This window comes from Megalobrama amblycephala, unplaced genomic scaffold, assembly GCF_018812025.1.
Source record: "Megalobrama amblycephala isolate DHTTF-2021 unplaced genomic scaffold, ASM1881202v1 scaffold426, whole genome shotgun sequence".
NCBI classification, from domain to species: Eukaryota; Metazoa; Chordata; class Actinopteri; order Cypriniformes; family Xenocyprididae; genus Megalobrama; species Megalobrama amblycephala.
The window spans coordinates 57,501-77,528 of NW_025953373.1; the positions used below are offsets into that span (position 1 = coordinate 57,501).

Sequence of the window (20,028 nt, forward strand, 5' to 3'; positions counted from 1 at the left end):
TCTTTGTGTTTAATTTTCCCTTGTACGGACTTTAGTGCTGTATTGAGCTCCTCCTAGAATGTAAAGAGAAAATATATTACACCAGCGATTTCTGCAATATTTTCATGTTATATATTAGCAAAATGTGACTGAGACATTTATTTATGGCAAGCTTTAATTCTCAAATATTACTCTGCCTTACCTTATATGATGGAACAACTTCACTGATGGGTCTGAATGTGTGATTGATGTGTTTCTGTGAATCTTTGCACACTACACACACAGGCTGTTTGTCCTCCAGACAGAAGAGTTTGAGTTTCTCACTGTGTAAACTGCAGATCTCCTCAGATCCTGATGCACGACTCTCATTTCTATCTTTCAGGAATGACTCACACAAGTTTTTTAACGCCAGGTTAGGAGGGGGGTGTTCTTTTGAGGATCTCCTCCTGCAGACAGGACACTCCTGAGTTTCCTTGGTTCTCCAGAACTGTTGAAGACACTCGTTACAGACACTGTGACTACAAGATAAAATAACAGGAGCCTTGAAGATTTCATAGCACACAGGACAAGAAAGTTCTTCTACAGATAGTGAATCCATTTTCACCGTTTGTATCTCCAGTAGTATTTACTTTCACTTTCTGAATGATGTTGCAAATATGTAAAAGTACAAGAATCACTATGATCTGCTGTCTGTTCTGAAACAAACAGCTGAAAAATCCTTTTAGAAAGTGTTTCTCTTCATTCTCCACTGATCGCTGATTCGTTTTTTGCTTTTGTCAAGACACTAAAGCAGACAGAAAAGAGAAACAATGAGGCAGCCTCTTCCTGGTCAGTGTTGTAAGAGGGTGGAGTTTCTTTGGTTATTGTGAATCAGGTCAGACCACACCTTTAGGTTAAAGTTAAAAAGCGCTATACAGTACTACTGTCAAAGCTAGAAAACCCCGGATTAAACCCAAATGATCACAGGAGATCATTTGGGTTTAATCCAATGATAATAATATTATTATGATATTATTATCATAATAATAAAAAAAGACTCCAGACTCCAGCTAACAAATTTTTGTTTCAAGAATGTTTTTCAAACATCCAATTTTGGTTATGAAATTGTGTTTGATGTGAAAATGTCCAATTTTCTTAAAGATACCTAATCTTTAAGATTTTTTTTTTTAAACGTTGCAAAGATTCTCTCAACTTAATTTTTATTATCAACTTAACATTCACAGTAAAATCCTCAGTGTTACATGAACACTACTCGTCTACTTTGTTTGATTGTAATGTTTTATATATATTATATGTTTATTGTTGTACATTATTAGTTATAGGTTATAGTTTTTAAACAGAATGAATTTTTTGGAAGTGAAATCTGAAAGGTGAATATAAATTATAGAATTTTTAATAATGAAAATGTGTGTGAAATATTTTTATTTGAAATATTCACAGCTTAAATATACGACCATGTTGAATTTCAGCCCATAAAAATGCAAGCCTTAAAAATACAGTGCATCTAAATTCAAGCACAGTTAATCTAATGCATATATTTTTTTTCAACTAGTGCAGTTCAACAAGCTTTTTATTTCAAAAACATGATTTGGCATTAATTTACTTACTAACTAACTACAGATAGATGTTGTAATTCAGCAAAATTTGCTTTCATCCCTCTACAGTTCCACTGGATAATGCAATCTGACATCCTCAAGTGGGTAAAACATGTAGAGGTCCTTTACACTTGAAGACTGATTGTGTTCAGTCAACAAGCTTTGTTCTTCATTGACTTGAGTCTGATTTGGTGTCTGTTACAAACACAGGAGGTCGGAGACACAGGAAGTATAAATATAAGATGTTTATTTCACAACCAGATGAACAACAGTGAAGCAGGTGAGTGAATGGCAAATCTTCAGGTGAATCGTGAGAATGAGAATGGTAATACTGCCCTTTGTTTTGTTGGTGAAGGATTGTGGCAGAATGCAGACATCCAGACACAATGATGACGTTGGAGAACAAACACAAAGACGGAGCACACAGGAGGAGAAGACGGAGCACACAGGAGGAGAAGACGGAGCACACAGGAGGAGAAGACGGAGCACACAGGAGGAGAAGACGGAGCACACAGGAGGAGAAGACGGAGCACACAGGAGGAGAAGACGGAGCACACAGGAGGAGAAAAGGAGAAACACTGGAGACAGGTAAGCAGTACAACAGAGTCCTTGAGGTGATCATACAGGTAAGATGCTAACAAGACCAGACAATGAGCGTGTCTGACTGAGAGTCCTTTATAATGCCAGTGATGAGTGTGCTGATGACGTGCAGGTGTGCGTGATTAGTATTCTGGTGACGGTGGAGCCTGGCGTTTCTGTGACAGTATCGTCAAGGTTTGGGTACTTTTAGTCCTCTTTTTACTTGAGCTTGGATTTTTATTTACATACTGTGGCTTATCATTATTCACCCGAGTCAATTCTGTCTGAAGAAATCATATGCATCTGTGGTAAAACCAATCATGAACACTGCTGAATGTCAAATTAAAAATTGGAAACTCCTCAATTTTTTTTCTTGCTTCAGTGTAACTCACTTTCTCCATACATTTTACTCTTTGAATTTCCTTTTCCTTGCTTCATGCTGCACAAACTGATCAGCTGTGCAGTTACTGCATTTTGCTGGTCTTGTACACAGTTATAACATACTGCCATACAGAGCCATGTCCAAACTTTTGACAACTGATACATCTTAATGGGTTTGGAATAAAGACGTTAACAGTTACACTCTGGGGCTATTAGCCTAGCTTGGCCCGCTGAAAGCCCTGGCTCGCACTGGCCCGACAGTGGAACAGCGGCTAATGAGAAAAGTGTGCGGTCCAGAACTGGATAAATAAACAGTTCTTGCTATCTGTTTCATTATCTTTGTCAGTGAATCCAGGAGTATCAACTAAAGACACATTCCTGAATTTATTTTTGTTGTTTTCTCTCCTCTTTTCTTTGTTTCTCCTCTTGTTGTTTTCTGGCCTCTTCCTCTCTCTGTCTTTCAACTTTAAGTCTTCTCATTTCAGACATCATTTGAGCTTTATACTGTGCTCTGATTCTCTCCTCTCTCATCATTCTCACTCTCTCAATCTCCTCTTGTCTTTGAATCTGAACTTGTTCTTGTCTCTCATTGTTCTCACGCTGTATCTCTGCTCTGATTCTCTGTTCTGTCTCCTGTTTTAATCTCCTAATCTCTTCCTCTCATCTGAATCTCTGAGCATCTTCAAACATCTGATTAATGTAGTGTCCTCCTCCATTCTGCTCTATCATTGTGTCAATCTTCTGCAGTAGATCATTCACCTGCTCTCTGTTATTCATATCTTCATTGTTGAAGACGTGAAATCTGCTTCTACACTGACCAACTACACGTTTTAATCTGCTGTTCTCCTCAATGATTTCTTCTACAGACCTTCCTTCTAGCTGATCTCCATGAGTGAAGAGAATCATGGAGTATTTCAACACTTCTTCACCAAACAACATCTCAATGATTTGAGGAATTTCTTCCTCCTGCTGAGTGAATCTATTCACAGGAAACACAATGAGAAAAGCGTGAGGTCCAGGACTGGATAAATAAACACTTCTGGCTATCTCCATCATTAACTGCTCAGAGCTCATCTGTGTGTCAAAGAATCCAGGAGTATCAACTACAGACACTTTCCTGCCAGAAACAGTGGCATGTTTCACTGAAGATTCACGGGTCACTGAATTTGAGCCAACTATAGATTCAAACTCTCTCTGTCCTAGTATTGTGTTTGCAGCTGCACTCTTCCCAACACCACTTCTACCCAGCAGCACGATTCTTCTGGATAAATGACTGTTGACAGGGATGTTGACTGAAGTTCTTTGTCTTTTTGGCACTGTATGGAAAAAGAAAAGAGATTACAATCAGTAATTTAATTACCAGATTTACATACTGTGGTTTAAAAAAAAAAAAAAAAAAAAATACTGTAATATTCTACAGTTACCACAAGTTAAATAATTATGTAGTTAAATCAAGGAGACAATAGCACTTAAAATCACAAACTGTTATGGTTATATTTCTACAAATGTACATGTGCTTTTTTTTATTCATGTTATTTCTTAATGTTTCTTTTGCTGCTGGATAATAAATGGTTACATATAATCTGGAATACATAATCAGATTTCAAAAATAAAATACTTGTAATTGTTACAGATCCCTTGTTCCCCTGGACTCTAATTCCCATGATCCTCCTGTTTCGTCACCTGCACTCACTTCCCTCGTCAGCTCCTCATCATCACTCATCACCTGCACCTGGACTCTATTATCATCACTCCCTTTATATGGCACTCACTCCCTGCACTCCTGTTCCGTTCTTTGTTTTGTTAAATGTATGTTTGGTGATCTCTGCCTTCTGTTTAATAAATGTATAGTTGCTATTGTGGAAATCCATATCAGCCTCATCTCTCTACCTGCATACGTAACAGAAGAACGGACCTTAAACGTTGGATTCCCACTAACAAAAATGGAGACTTTCCCCAGCTCCCTGGCTCCTGCTCCTCCAACACCTCTGTCAACCGGCGATCGCCTCATCGGGCTTCTGCAGGTTGGTCGTTCGCTGGAGAGGTATGTGGAGGAGTTCGTTGAGCTCGCTTTTTTGTCTGACTGGCCTGATGCATGTTTAATCTCCCTGTTTCTGGATGGACTAGATGATGACACTATCCGTTTTGGTGAACCAGATTATCGTTTCTCCTTAAGCGAAACTATCAATTCCATTTTGTGGTTAAATGGCTCCAAATTCTTCGTTGATTGGGTTCAGGATGAGTGTTTGTCTCTAGTCCATCCAGAAACACGGTTGGCCGGGCCAGTCAGTCAGCCACCGTCTTCCTCCGCATACCCCTCCAGCGAACTTCCTGCCTGTTCCATGATGGACCCACACTCCACTGCTGGGTCCAGAAGGCGGAGGAAGAAGAGAAAGCCCAAGTCCACTCCAGTCCCCACCGCCGAGCAAACCGCTCCAGTCTCCGCCGAGCCCGCTCCCGTTCCTACGGGAATTCTCATTGTATTTGAGGGGATGGACTGGTCCTCTGCTCCAGCTGCCGAGCTACTATCTCCAGTCTCCGCCGAGCCTGCCTCTCCAGTCTCCGCCGCCGAGCCTGCCTCTCCAGTCTCCGCCGCCGAGCCCTCAGCTCCAGCCGCCGCTGAGCCAGCCGCTCCTATTATGAACTTTATTATAGAAGTCTCCAGCCCAAAGACTGTTTTCCCTCCCTGCCTCCCTCTCCCGCCTCCTCCCATTTGTGTCTGCACTGCACCTCCACCTCAAGCCCCTTCGCCCAGATCTCCACCTCGGACCTCTGGTCGATTACCTACACCCTGGCTCCAACCTCCACCATGGTCCATCAGTCCACCAGTCTCACCAGTCTCCATCCTGCCCCCATTCACACCTTGGTCCCTCGTCGGCCTGCCCTCACTTCTGGACTGCACTCCTCCGTCTCCGCTCCGTCCCTCAGTTCCAGTTGGCCTCCTCACTCCCCCCGGTGTTCACTTTGTTGTATGTCGTCTGTCTTCTACTGCGGCCTTCTGGAGCCCCGGCTGCGCCTCGGTCGGCGGAGCCGTGGGTTCCGCCATCTCCCGCCGGTCCTTCTGCGCCTCCTGGCCTCAACAGCATGAAGGCTTCGGCCCCTGACCCGCCATGGCTGCCCTCGGCCCCTGACCCGCCATGGCTGCCCTCGGCCCCTGACCCGCCATGGCTGCCCTCGGCCCCTGACCCGCCATGGCTGCCCTCGGCCCCTGACCCGCCATGGCTGCCCTCGGCCCCTGACCCGCCATGGCTGCCCTCGGCCCCTGACCCGCCATGGCTGCCCTCGGCCCCTGACCCGCCATGGCTTTTGAAACCGCCCTGGAGACCTCCACTCCAGTCTGCTCCTCCCCCTGCACTGGCTTGAGGTCTCCAGGGCGCCCACCCCCCCCGGTTGTTCCATCCACGGCGCGAGGACGCGCCTACCGGGAGGGGGAGGTACTGTTACAGATCCCTTGTTCCCCTGGACTCTAATTCCCATGATCCTCCTGTTTCGTCACCTGCACTCACTTCCCTCGTCAGCTCCTCATCATCACTCATCACCTGCACCTGGACTCTATTATCATCACTCCCTTTATATGGCACTCACTCCCTGCACTCCTGTTCCGTTCTCTGTTTTGTTAAATGTATGTTTGGTGATCTCTGCCTTCTGTTTAATAAATGTATAGTTGCTATTGTGGAAATCCGTATCAGCCTCATCTCTCTACCTGCATACGTAACAGTAATTAGATTATATTACATTTTAAAATGCTCATAATCAGATTTCACACAGTTTTTTTCTGTTTCCAATTGTAACTTTTTTTTTTTTCTTCTAAATGCGCCTTCCATTTAAAAACAAAGAACAGTCTTCCAGTTTTTGTGTAATGATACATGCACTAGTTAGGTGACTGATTACACAGAAAATTAAAAAAAAAAAAAAATTTTTAATTAGTACTGATATTATCACTCAAGTCATTTAATCCTGCATTACTACACTGCTCAAAAAAATTAAAGGAACACTTTTTAATAAGAGAATAGCATCAAGTCAGTTAAACTCCTGGGATATTGATCAGGTCAGTAAAGTAGCAGAGGGGGTTGTTAATCAGTTTTAGCTGATTTTGGTGTTAATGAAATGAACAATAGGTGCACTAGATGGGCAACAATGAGACAACCCCCAAAACAGAAATGGTTTTACAGGTGGAGGCCACTGACATTTTATGCCCTACTCATCTTTTCTGACTGTTTTTCATTAGGTTTACTTTTGGCTAGGGTCAGTGTCACTACTGGTAGGCTGAGGCGATATCTGGACCCTACAGAGGTTGCACAGGCAGTCCAACTCCTCCAGGATGGCACATCAGTACGTGCCATTTCCAGAAGGTTTGCTGTGTCTCCCAGCACAGTCTCAAGAGCCTGGAGGAGATTCCAAGAGACAGGTAGTTACTCTAGGAGAGCTGGACAGGGCCGTAGAAGGTCCTTAACCCATCAGCAGGACCGGTATCTGCTCCTTTTGTGCAAGGAGGAACAGGATGAGCACTACCAGAGCCCTACAAAATGACCTCCAGCAGGCCACTGGTGTGAATGTCTCCGACCAAACAATCAGAAACAGACTTTAGAGGGTGGCCTGAGGGCCCGACGTCCTCTAGTGGGCCTGTGCTCACAGCCCGGCACCGTGGAGCTCGATTGGCATTTGCTCGATTGGCATTTGCCCTGTGCTTTTCACAGATGAGAGCAGGTTCACCCTGAGCACGTGACAGACGTGAAAGTGTCTGGGGAAGCCGTGGAGAACGTTATGCTGCCTGTAACATCATTCAGCATCACCAGTTTGGTGGTGGGTCAGAGATGGTCTGGGGAGGCACATTCATGATGGGACGCACAGACCTCTACAGGCTAGACAATGACACCTTGACTGCCATTAGGTATCGGGATGAAATTCTTGGACCCATTGTCAGACCCTACGCTGGTGCAGTGGGTCCTGGGTTCCTCCTGGTGCATGACAATGCCCGGCATTATGTGGCAAGAGTATGCAGGCAGTTCCTGAAGGATGAATGAAATTGATGCCATTGAATGGCCCCTACGCTCACCTGACCTAAATCCAATAGAAAACCTCTAGGACAGTGTTTCTCAACCCTGGTCCTGAAGGACCCCCAACACTGCAGGTTTTGTCTTTCTCCCTAATTAAACACACCTGATTCAACTCATCAGCTCATTAGAAGAAACTCCACTACCTGAAATGTGTGTGTCAGACAGAGGAGACTTTCAAAATGTGCAGTGTTGGGGGTCCTCCAGGACCAGGGTTGAGAAACACTGCTCTAGGACATTATGTTTCGGTCCATCTGACGCCGCCAGGTTGCACCTCAGACTGTCCAGGAGCTCAGTGATGCCCTGGTCCAGATCTGGGTGGAAATACCCCAGGACACCATCCGTCATCTCACTAGGAGCATGTGGGGGCCAAACAAAGTACCATTTTGAGTTCCTGCAATGAAATTTCAGCAAAATGGACTAGCCTGCTGAATCATTTTTTCACTTTGATTTTTGAGGTGTCTTTGAATTCAGTCCTCTGTAGGTTGATCATTTTCAATTCCATCAAACGATGTGGCATCCTTTCATTCCAAACACATTACCCAGTCCATATCAGTATAGATATCCAGCATGATATTTTTCTGATGTGTTTTTAAAGTGTTCCTTTAATTTTTTTGAGCAGTGTATGTTTTGGACTATCTTAAAGTTCCTCAAGTTTGAACAGAGCTATGGGGGGAAACACTTTAAATATATAGCTTCTATTGCTTGGAATAATTTACAAAACATCTCAAAGATGGTTATGCTTCCATCACTAAACAATAGATTATGTGTTTTATCCTTTGATAAATTACTGTTTTGATCCTTGAATGTGTTTTTCTGTCTTGATATGTATTTATGTTTATGTTGTTGTTGCTGCTTTTTTTTCCAGGTTACTCTTGTAAAAGAGATTTTTATCTCAATGAGTTTTTTAACCCGGTTAAATAAAGAATGAAATGAATTGAAATTTATAATGTAATCCACAAATGCATGCTGAACTGACTGCTTTGATGAGGTCAAATTAGTTTTAGTTTTGCAAATTATATGTGTACCCATTGTGCTTTTGTAATAGCTTTTTAGACTGTAAATGTGACTTTGATTTAGAAAACATATTCTGATATGTTACCATATATGCATGTCATTTGCAATGCCAAAACTGTCTGGTCATAATTTTAGAAACACTTCTCTAAAGGAAGAATTATAATGCAAAATTATCTGAGTCTATATTCATATCACTGGGGCAAATCAGTAACAGTCAGTAATAAACCACTAAGTAATCTGCCCAGCACTGTCTTTGAGATACCTACAGATACTGTGACAGAATGAATAAATGAAATAATTACTGTTATGAATTTCTACATGTCTAATGTGAGGAAACATAAATACACTTACAATTTTCTAAGTTCCTATAGAAAACTTTAGATATCAGTGAATTCACTTGATCATCACGTCGTCTTATATCCTTGTTGTTGAACACATGGCATCTGCCTTGATATTTCTGAACAAGGTTCTCTAAGTATTCAGTTTCTTTGATGACTTTATTTATGGTCTTCTTTTTTTCTTCAAGTTCATCCCCTCTTGTAAAGAGAATCCAGGTGTTATGTATGCGCTTTGCTCCTGGGAGCTCCTCAATCTTCTCCAGAATTTCCAGCTCTTCTGTGGTAAAACTGCCAGGCCGAGGAACAAGCAGAAATGCACACAGGCCTGATTCACATTTCTGAAGAATTTCTTCATATTTCTGAAGATCTTCCTTACTGAACTCTGTATCAGAAAATCCTGGTGTGTCATAAACAGTGATCGGTAATCCACAAACGCGACTGACTTCATCAGCAACGCGTTGAGTGACTGAAGTGGAGCTTTTCATTGATATGAAAGCTTCTCTTCCCAGTATTGTGTTTCCTGATGAACTTTTCCCAACTCCCGTTCTTCCCAGCAAGACCAGATTTAAACACAGATTTGTCTTCTCCATTTTTTTTGCTCCATAGCCTAGAAATAAACAGCATAAACATGGTGTAAAAGAAAGAAAAAACATATTACATTTGGTGCAATGGAATACCATGGCAAATAATATATATTATTTCTTATTACAACAAATAATCAACTTATCTAAATTCCTATGTCTGTGTAAGCTGTTTAAACAAGCATGACTTTAAAATGTGAATGTAGGTCGTAAGAAGGTGCTTGAAGGAGGAGGAGGACAGTCTCACAAATTCATACACACAGTGAATAAGACCTAGGGCCCTATAATACACCCGGCGCAATGCGACGCAAGGCGCAGCGCAAGTGTGTTTGCTAGTTTGCGTCCGGCGCCGTTCGCGTTTTCCCGTTCAGCGCCACGTCCTTAAATTAGTAAATGCATTTGCGCCAGTTAGTGCGCCTGTTAGTGCGCCCATGGGCGTGCTGGTCTAAAAAAGAGGTGTGTTCAGGCGCATTGCCGGCGCATTGCTATTTTAAGGAGCTGAAAATAGACTGCGCCATAGACCAACTCAAACCTGGTCTAAAGTCTAAAGTCAATGGCGCAATATTTTTTTGTTAGAGCGCGTTGGTAGAAACTGCGCCTCTGGGCGCGTCCACAGTGCGCGTTGACTTTGTTTATTACACACAGGGATGCGCATCACACAAACATGCCAAATATTAAAAACAAAAGGATTACAGTGTAAAATAATATTATTGTGTAGGCTACATAAATATAAAAATGTAATGATGAATAGTCATTGCGTGTATTAGAATTAGGCTACCTATTTTCAATTCAGCCTATTACTACTTATAATGATGGCTAATTAATTGAACAATCGTGCCCATACACACACATATATATTAACTGACTCATCGCGTGTACGCCATGTAAATAGCAATCCGCCATGGCGCGAGCGCATCTCGCTCTTAAAGGGAATGGGAGATGACACTCTGATTGGTTTATTGAACGTTACGCCCATTACTCATTAAGAGAATAGGGACAACCCATTTCAAAAATGCGCCCCGGCGCACGGACCGTTTTTCTGTCGTTAAAATAGCAAAAGTGGATTTGGACACGCCCTGAGTGCACCTGCGCCGTGCGCTTTACACTTTGCGTTTAGATCGTTAAAATAGGGCCCCTAGTGTTACAGATCATCATAAATTCTGTAAGGTTAGTCAGCAGATATTTTTTACAGTTTGATTTGTGTTATACAGTGTGTGTCGAGGTACAGAAGCGTTCTTCACACTCTAATGTTGCAGTAGATGATTGTAAATCAGAATCAGAGCAGAACTGTTGAAACACTGAAAACAGCTGAAGTGAATGTGAATATGATTTATGTTTCACAGAAGTTAAAGTTCAACTTACTCTTCCTCTGATCACTAACTTCTTCTTGTTTCTTCTTCTCTTCTTCTCTTTTCTGTCTTTCCTCTTGTTTCTGTTTCTCCCACTGCATTCGTTCCAGTTTCATCTGTTCAATCATTTCATTCTCTCTTTCCTCTCTGTCTTTAATTATTCTCTTATATCGTTCTTCTCTCTCTCTGAATTCTTCTTCTCTTCTCTTTCTCTCTTCATCATGATTCTGTCGTTCTTCCTCCATCGTCATCTTCATTCTCTCTTTCTCTTCTTCATGTTTCTTCATCAGTTCTTCTCTCTCTTTTATTTCTTTTTCATATTGTTCTTCTCTCTCATTAAACTCCTCTTCTCTTCTCTTTCTTTCAGTTTCATGATTCTCTATTCTGTTCATCAGTCTGTCTGAAGCCATCTGAAGATGGTCTTTTTCTTTTTTTATTTTCTCCTTTTCTTGCCTCATTTCTTCCATTTCATGTTTAATTGTCTCTTGTTCTCTCTTCATCTCCTCATGCATCTTTTCCTCACTCTCTTCTTTCTCTTTCAGTAGTCTTTTATATCGCTCTTCTATCACATCTCTTTTCGTTCTCTCTGTTTCTTGATTCTGTCTTTCATTCTCTATTCTGTTCATCAGTCTGTCTATTTCCATCTGAAGTTTTTCCTTTTCTTTCTTCATTTCTTCTATTTCATGTTTAAATATCTCTCGTTCTCGTCTCATCTCATCTCGTATCTCTCTCTGATGTTTCTCTTGTTCTTGTATTTCTCTTTTGAGTTCTTCTTCTCTTCTCTTTCTCTCTTTGTCCTGATTCTGTCGTTCTTCCTCCATCATCATCTTCATTCTCTCTTTCTCTACTTCATTTTTCATCATCAGTTCTTCTCTTTCTCTGTTCAGTTTCTCCATCAGGATCTTCATCTTGTTTTCTTCTTCTTCATGTTTAGATTGAAGATTTTCTTTCTCTCTTTCTATTCTCTCTCTTTCTTGTTTCAGTTTATTATTAAATTCAACCAAAACTCTCTGTTCTTTCTCTCTTCTTTTCTCATCCTCTTCTTCTCTTCTCTTCTTTTCCTCTAGCTTTTGTTTCTCCCATTCCTCTCGTTCTCTCTTCATCTCCTCATGGATCTTTTTCTCGCTCTCTTCTTTCTCTTTCATTTCTCTTTTATATTGTTCTTCTCTCTCAATAAATTCTTCTTCTCTTCTCTTTCTCTCTGTTTCATGATTCTGTTGTTCATTCTCTATTCTGTTCATCAGTCTGTCTATTTCTGTGTTGTATTTGATCAGAAGATTCTCTTTTTCTCGCTTCATTTCCTCTATTTCACGTTTGATTGTCTCTCGTTCTTGTCTCATCTCGTCTCGTATCTCTCTCTGATGTTTCTCTTGTTCTCTTATTTCTCTTTTGAGTTCTTCTTCTCTTCTCTTTCTCTCTTTGTCATCATTCTGTCGTTCTTCCTCCAGCATCATCTTTATTCTCTCTTTCTCTTCTTCATGTTTCTTTATCAGATTTTCTTTCTCTTTCAATAGTGTTTTATATTGTTCTTCTCTTTCAGTAAATTCATCTTCTCTTTTCTTCCTCTCATTCTCTATTCTGTTCATCAGTCTGTCTATTTCTGTGTCATATTTGATTTGACATTTTTCCTTTTCTGTTTTTATTTTCTCTTTTTCTTGTCTCAGTTGCTCAATTTTATTTGTAAGTTTCTCTCGTTCTTGTCTCATCTCTTCTTTGTGTTTGTTCATCACCTCTTCTCTTTCTCTGACTCTGTCCATCAGGATCTTCATCTGTTGTTCTTGTTTCTCTCTCTCCATCTCTCTGAACATCTTACATGAGTAGAAACTCCCTCCGTTCGCTGTCACCATATTGTCTATCTTCTCCAGTAGATCAGACACCTGTGTTCGGTCTCCAGTCTGATTATTATTGAACACATGGAATCTGTTTCCACACGCTTCAATCAGGTTCATCAAAGGAGATCCAGGTTTTCCTAGAAACTGTTCAATGGTTTTGTTCTTCAGATCATCTCCTCTGGTGAAGAGCACCATGGTGTACTTTAGAGATTTCTCACCGAATGTCTCTTGGATGATCTTAACTGATGTTGCTTCTTCTTGAGTGAATCGTTGTCCTAAATTGAGCACAATGATGAACACATGTGGTCCAGGCAGGATCATGGAGATGCAGTGGCTGATTTCTCTCTGGATCTCCTCATTACTCAGTTCAGTATCAAACAGTCCTGGAGTGTCGATCACAGTAACGTGTCGGCCGTTGATTTCAGATGTTTCTCTCCGACTCTCTTTAGTCACTGACTCATGAGATGTTTCTGCTGTAAATGCGTCTCTTCCTAAGATTGTGTTTCCAGTTGCACTTTTCCCAACTCCAGTTTTTCCCAGCAGCACAATCCTCACTTCATCTGTGTTTTCTCTTAAACCTGAAAATTAAAAACAGAACTAATCATAAAGAAATTTAAGAAAACATCTTTATTAATTCAAGTGACAAAGATAAACAAGGGAATTGGAGTACAATGAGCACTTTTCACCCATTTCCTTATTTTGATGAGTCAAATATATTCTTTGTTATAAACCCCGGTAATAAAACAATGCATCTCCTAAAGCCACTCTTTCTATTCATATTGTCTGATACTATTTTTCAAACACACACACACACACACACACACACACTACAAGTGAAACAGATTCCTGAAGACAAAAAAAGCTGACAATGCTTTCTTAAGATGCCCTTTTATAGCCTGTGACATCACTTGACTGCTGTAACCAATCAAGATTTGTGTATATTCACATGTACTTCAGACACCGGTTCATGCAGAGCATTCCCAGAGCATCAACACCATGACACAGCATTGACGTTCAACTTCAAAAGAGAATTGAGACAGTCAAGAGAATTGATGTTATGCAAGCCGGAGATAGACAGGCGCACTTAGCCACCGAATCCCAAACCACACCTAGATAAGTGGTCCTCTGAGCTGGAGAAAGCACACTTTTCTTTGCGTTTAGTCTCAACTAACTCGTGTACTAAGACCGACAGAAAATGAAAAGCAATGATATTACGCTGTGACCCCGTTTGCACAGGGAGCGTGTCTTGTAACCATGGAGACGTTTGTGAGAGGCGCTGCATAATATCATTGCTCCTGCTGCACCCATGGTACGACAGCAAAGTTTCTTGATTATTACGCCGGAATGAGAGTATAGTTCCTAGCCATATCAGCCTAGAAAATCACAACTTTTCATTTTCCGTCGGTCTTAGTACACGATGTAACTACAGAAGAGTCAAGTTTTAAATAGGAAAAATATCGAAACTCTTTGGTCATTTTTTTGAGCGAGATGCTAATGGTACAATCAGATTCAATGAACTATGCTAAGCTATGCTAAGAGTGGTACCGCCAGAACCGGAGATTGGCTGAATGGATTTGAAAATGGTAAAACTCAACTGTTTAGCTTAGGGGAGATGTAAAATGAGCCTATTTCCAAAAAAAGTGGAGTATCCCTTTAATATTTTAACTCAAATGTAGTATGTGATTTGATATCATTAACTACTGTACAGTATGATACAAATCCTGATACATGCCGTGATTAACAGTACTCAATGATCGATTATGACTGAATCTTTGTGTTTGTCCAGTGTCTGACGCTTCACATAATCATTTGTGTGTAAAGATTCAAATGATTAGTCTGTATGGACAGTAATGAATGAGTGTTTCTGAAACTACTGGTGAGTTTTGAGCAGCTCTTATATATCAGGCAGAACAGATTTTACTGATTTCACATTTAGCTAAATCAATAAGGTCTATATAAAGTTGACAGATTTGAGAGGAATCCTGTATTATACGAAAGTTGCTGTATTTATTGTCTTTACTTTGTTAGACACTAACAGTTTTATGTCCCCTGTACACACCAAATACTGCAAATAAATATTATTTTCTTATAAGAGTTTCCTCACCATCAGGATCTTCCTCTGTTCTGAGTGAAGCAAAAGATCTGCTCAGATCTTCATCCACCAGTGTTTCTTCTGCATCATAATACAGCTCACATGTGAGAAAATCTTCATTGTTTTCTCTGAGTATCTTCTCTAGTTGTTGAGATACTCCAGAGATCAGTCTGTCTATTTCATTATCGAGCTGAACATGTCCTCCTCCACACTCTGTGGTGAATTGATGAATTAATTCATTAGTTTTCACAGATGCTCCTTCATCAGTTTCTTCATCAGTTGTGATCACTATAGTGCGTTTAATCGCCTCTTCACTGAATTTCTCCAGCACATATTTCACTCTTCTCATGTCCTCCTCAGTGAAGTCTTTATACTGCAGTACGAGTATGAAGACATGAGGTCCTGGATCAGACAGAGACACACACTCTCTCACTGTCTGTGTGATCTGATGATCTGAGATGTTTGTCTGGAGCAGCTGAGGACTGTTGATGATCATCACATGTCTGTCTTTCAATCTTCCTCCGACTCTCTCTACAACATCTGGAGGAGCTTCACTGTCAAATGCTGCTCGTCCCAACAGGAAGTTTCCCACTTCACTGTTTTCTGACACGCTCTTCCCCAGAAGAACAATCCTCAGAGGAGTCACATCGCTCACTGAAACACATACATGTAACATTATACAGTATGACACCAAGATCTTTACCATTAAAATTTCACAGATAAATCACTGAATTTCAGATTTGAGTTTTAGATGGAGCAAAAATGCCTATATTTGTATGCATCAAGGTGATCAATATTCATAGACTTACTGAAGGGAGGATCTTTCTCTTTGCTCCGTCTTCTCCTGCGAGCAGAACTGCGAACAACAGCTGCAGAAACAAAAACACTTACGTTTGCCTCTTGAAAATGACACAACTAATAACAACTACAAAACACAAGAACAGTTTTTAAAAGAATCAGATTGAATGATTCTCTAAAGGAGTTTTCGATGTTGTGTTAGTAAACATACAGTGAAATACAGGGACAGGCATTATCAGACTCAAACCAGGTAAAACAGTGTAATACTGTGGTTTAATGACAAGGTATAATTAAATTATCTTTGTTAAACAGCCATGAGTCATCAGCATTAACACTAGCAGGATGAGCTTGTATTTTTTTTTTCTTTTTTTTTTTTTCAAATTAGCAACAAACATGAGGCTTAAAGGGTTTGTTCACCCAAAAATATAATTTAGCACCCTCATGTCGTTTCACACCCGTAAGGCCTTCTATCTTCAGAACACAAATTAAGATATTTTAGTTGAAATCCGATGGCTCCGTGAGGCCTGCATAGCCAGCAATGACATTTCCTCTCTCAAGATCCATAAAGGTACTAAAAACACATCTAAATCAGTTCATGTGAGTAGTGGTTCAATATTAATATTATAAAGCGACGAGAATATTTTTGGTGTAGCAAAAAAAAAAAAAGACTTATAACGTGATGACCAATTTCAAAACACTGCTTCAGGAAGATTCGGATCATAAATGAATCAGTGAGTCGAATCATGAATCGGATTGTGTGTCAAACTGCCAAACTGCTGAAATCATGTGACTTTGGCGCTCCGAACAGCTGATTCGACACACTGATTCATTTATGATCCGATGCTTCCTGAAGCAGTGTTTTGAAATCGTCCATCACTAAATAAGTCGTCATTTTGTTTTTTTTGGCACACCAAAAATATTCTCATCACTTTATAATATTAATATTGAACCACTGTACTCACATTAACTGATTTAAATATGTTTTTAGTACATTAATGGATCTTGAGAGAGGAAATGTCATTGCTCCCTATGGAGGCCTCACCGAGCCATCGGATTTCAACTAAAGTATCTTAATTTGTGTTCTGAAGATTAATGAAGGTCTTACGGGTGTGGAACGACATGAGGGTGAGTAATAAATGACAGAATTTTAATTTTTGTTTGAACTAACGCTTTAAACAAAACTTAAATCTTTTATGTGATGACTATATATGTATACAGTGTTTCTATATGCACAAAACATATTCAGTGTTTTATCAAATATGAAACACATAATTGCAATACTTAGTATTTTAACAGTTTCAGTTATCTACAATCTCTGACCTCTGCTCTCTCTGCTGGACATGATGATATTGTGCTCTTTCTTCAGTCTTCAGTCCATCATCTTCTCTGACTCCTGACGTCTGTCTCTTCATCATCCTGTCAGAAATTACACTCGTTTTACTTCATTAACACACACTAATGAGATCATCTTATCACACTGAGTGCAACATTAGATTTAATATGACAATACTTTAATATGCTGTTGTTTAAAACTATTGTGAATGGGAGTTTGTTTTCTCCAAATCACACATTAAATAAATCATACGCTTATAAAAACTGAATGATTGTTTTTGGATGCTGGAGAATCTGAGCATCTGATCACACTGATTTACTCAAAACATATTTGATTTAATCACAAAACAAGAGCTGTTTGAGAAATTAGTTTAGCAACATGTACAATTTTAATAAATATGTTTGCAATAATGATGAAATCTGTACCTTCACACTTCATAACAACTACATTTAATTGCACACTTTACACTGAAAATATACAGAATCTCGTAGTAAACATGAAAGTGAAACCATCTACTTCTGCACTTCATACAGTTACAACTGCGCTCATAATTAATCTAAAATCATAATTTTGTGTTGTATATCATATTTACATGTTATACTATGCTCCACAAAGCCTGTTTTTAAAGTAAAAGCGATACCTGCATGTCGAGGATTGTCATTCCCTTCATGAAAACAGGAAGAAACCTGTGTGGGCGGAGCCAATGACGTCACACCTTTACCAGCACAAGGGCGTCCAATGAATGTGAGGAACATGAACATGTGATTTTCTGCTCAGTGTGTTAATAAAATAACACAAGTCAGCAGATTATTGAAGATCTACATTTGACATAAAAATAGATAAATGACAAAAAAAGATAGAATATTATAGAATATTTCACAGAAGTGTTTTTTTACTGTATTTTGATCAAGAAAAAAATGCAGCTTTAGTGAATCTTCTTTCAGACACCAATGGTTTGAATGTTTTGTATACAATTAAAAATAAATACATAATTTAAGGTAGAAATACATATTGTATATTCACTTAATCATAAAAGGTAAATTTAAAACTGAAAAAATGTAACATTTGAAGGTGAATCACACACTTGATTATTTAATCAGTATCACAGAAACAGAACAGTTTAATCACTGTTTTATTATTACACCTTTTTTTTTAAATCTTTTTCTCTAAATGTTTTTTTTTTTCCACTGTTTGTTTCACTCAGTGCTGTTTCTTCAGTCCTCGAGTGGATGACAGCTCTCATGAAACTGTTTTCTCGAGGTGAGTGTCTCAGTATTATTACACAAACAATATACTTATTAAAATATTAATACAAAGAAACATTGGGAGGAATCAAAACTCATCTGGGAAACTCCTCCTCTTGTGGAGTTTACTTACATTTTAAAAGTTTTTTTTTTTTTTTTTAAAGTTTACTTAGATTTTAAGAATGAATGAAAAATAATGAATCACATATTTATGTATTTATGGTAGTTTTTATCATAAGGTCTATTTCTTGTCCCTTATTAAGGAAAAACACAATAAAGGATACTGTGAAACAGAGCTGAATTCAATAAAGTGATCAAAATGAAACACAATGTCTGTTGTCAGTGTAATGAACATGAGGAGAAAATGGAGGAAAATAATGTCGCAGTATTTGAAACACTGAATGATGGTCAGTCCATCACAATGTATTGTACATCAGAACAGGATCAGAATCATAAAATAACACTATTGTGGGCAAATAATTTAGTGTTAAAATCCAGCGGTCAGAAAGAGATTTTACAATTTAAACTTTTTCAAATTTTTTCAGACGATCCCAATCAAATTGTCTCCCAATAAACAAAAATGACAAGAGTGAAACTTCAGAATGGTATTATAGAAAATAAAAATAAAGCATTAATATTGTCATTAGAGTCTCATCTCTTGTCTTTCAGCAGTATCAGTGAATGACACAGTCTGGTTATTTTTCAGTTTTTCATGTTGACACTCTTTCATCATCTCTGTGAGCTCCAGAACATGCTGCAGTTTTCTTTCTGTCGACTCATTAAACTCTTCTGCTTGTTTTCTGGCTTCATCTTCATTTTTCTTCTTCATCTCCTCTATTTCTCCTCTATCTGTTTCATTTAATCTCTCTCTTTCTTTTCTCTCCTTCTCCTTTTTTTGTCTTCTCACTCTCATTTCAGATCTTCAACCCTTTTCTTCCATCTGTTTCTCTCTTCTTCTCTTATTTCATCTTTTCGTTTTCTTCTCTCACACTCTTTTTTTCTCTCTCACACCAGTCGTTCATAATCTCTTTCATTTTAGTTTTCTTTTCTTCATATTCTTCTAGAAGCACATTTGTGAGGTCAGGCAGTGATGTTGGCGAGAAGGCCTGGCTCAAAGTCTCCGCTCTAATTCATCCCAAAGGAGTTCTGTTGGGATGAGGTCAGGACTCTGTGCAGGCCAGTCAAGTTCCTCCACACCAAACTCACTCATCCATGTCTTTATGGACCTTGCTTTTTGCACTGGTGTGCAGTCATGTTGGAACAGGAAGGGACCATCCCCAAACTGTTCCCACAAAGTTGGGAGCATGAAATTGTCCAAAATGTTTTGATATGCTGAAGCATTAAGAGTTCCTTTCACTGGAACTAAGGGTTCAAGCCCAACCCCTGAAAAACAACCCCACACCATTATCCCCCTCCACCAAACTTTACACTTGACAAAATGCTGTCAGGCAATAGGATACAACGGGGCAAAAGGTGCCTTTGATTTTATTTTTCTCTAAACCACTAGATGGCACAAAACACAAAACTTGCCGCAGAAGTTTCCTAAATATCGCTTTTCGAAAGAACATGCATATTTGTCTAATCTTTGACATGATCATGGGCAGGTATAGTTAATTTAATATTTGATGTTTTTTAAAAATGTTGTTGATTTAAGTAGCATATGAGAATCCATTAAATTAATGTTTGTATTTTCAGACAAAAGTCTTCTTAATGATTTTCAGTTTTGTTCAAGGTAATTAAAGCAACAGTTTTTCATTAATGAAGAATATGTAAAAGTATGGTATTTGGGGTAAAAGGCACCACTGATTTTGGGGCAAAATGCACAATAATTAATATGATAATGAATAGCTGGGTAA

At 39.4% G+C, this 20,028-nt stretch overlaps 2 protein-coding genes across 2 annotated transcripts in view; both read right to left on the bottom strand.

The window, feature by feature from the left end:
- LOC125261542 (nuclear factor 7, brain-like) overlaps nt 1–815 on the bottom strand; it is a 16,901-nt gene extending 16,086 nt beyond the window's left edge. Inside the window, exons 1-2 of the mRNA XM_048180095.1 lie at nt 182–815; nt 1–53 (exon numbers count right to left, since the gene is read on the bottom strand). The exon at nt 1–53 is cut by the window's left edge and continues 43 nt beyond it. Coding sequence (XP_048036052.1) covers nt 1–53; nt 182–577 — 449 coding nt within the window. The 5' untranslated portion in view covers nt 578–815. The remainder of the gene's footprint in view (nt 54–181) is intronic.
- Nucleotides 816–1,804: 989 nt separating this feature from the next.
- LOC125261536 (trichohyalin-like) lies at nt 1,805–17,643 on the bottom strand. The gene is made up of 8 exons (XM_048180092.1): nt 17,569–17,643; nt 16,916–17,011; nt 15,607–15,666; nt 14,810–15,451; nt 11,851–13,283; nt 10,887–11,700; nt 8,957–9,550; nt 1,805–3,850 (listed from the first exon to the last, which is right to left on the bottom strand). Exons 2-8 carry the CDS (start codon nt 16,935–16,937, stop codon nt 3,195–3,197), a joined length of 4,221 nt encoding a protein of 1,406 aa, XP_048036049.1. The 5' UTR covers nt 16,938–17,011; nt 17,569–17,643; the 3' UTR covers nt 1,805–3,194.
- Nucleotides 17,644–20,028: the final 2,385 nt, after the last annotated feature.

Bases quoted from the DNA above. Each gene is read 5' to 3' on its own strand.
- LOC125261536 (XM_048180092.1), bottom strand. From the start codon at position 16,937: ATGTCCAGCAGAGAGAGCAGAG. The intron at 15,452-15,606 runs GTAAGTCTATGA...TATGTGTTTCAG, and splicing joins AGAGAAAGATCCTCCCTTCA to TGAGCGATGTGACTCCTCTG. The intron at 3,851-8,956 runs GTAAGTGTATTT...TTTTCCATACAG, and splicing joins CTATAGGAACTTAGAAAATT to TGCCAAAAAGACAAAGAACT.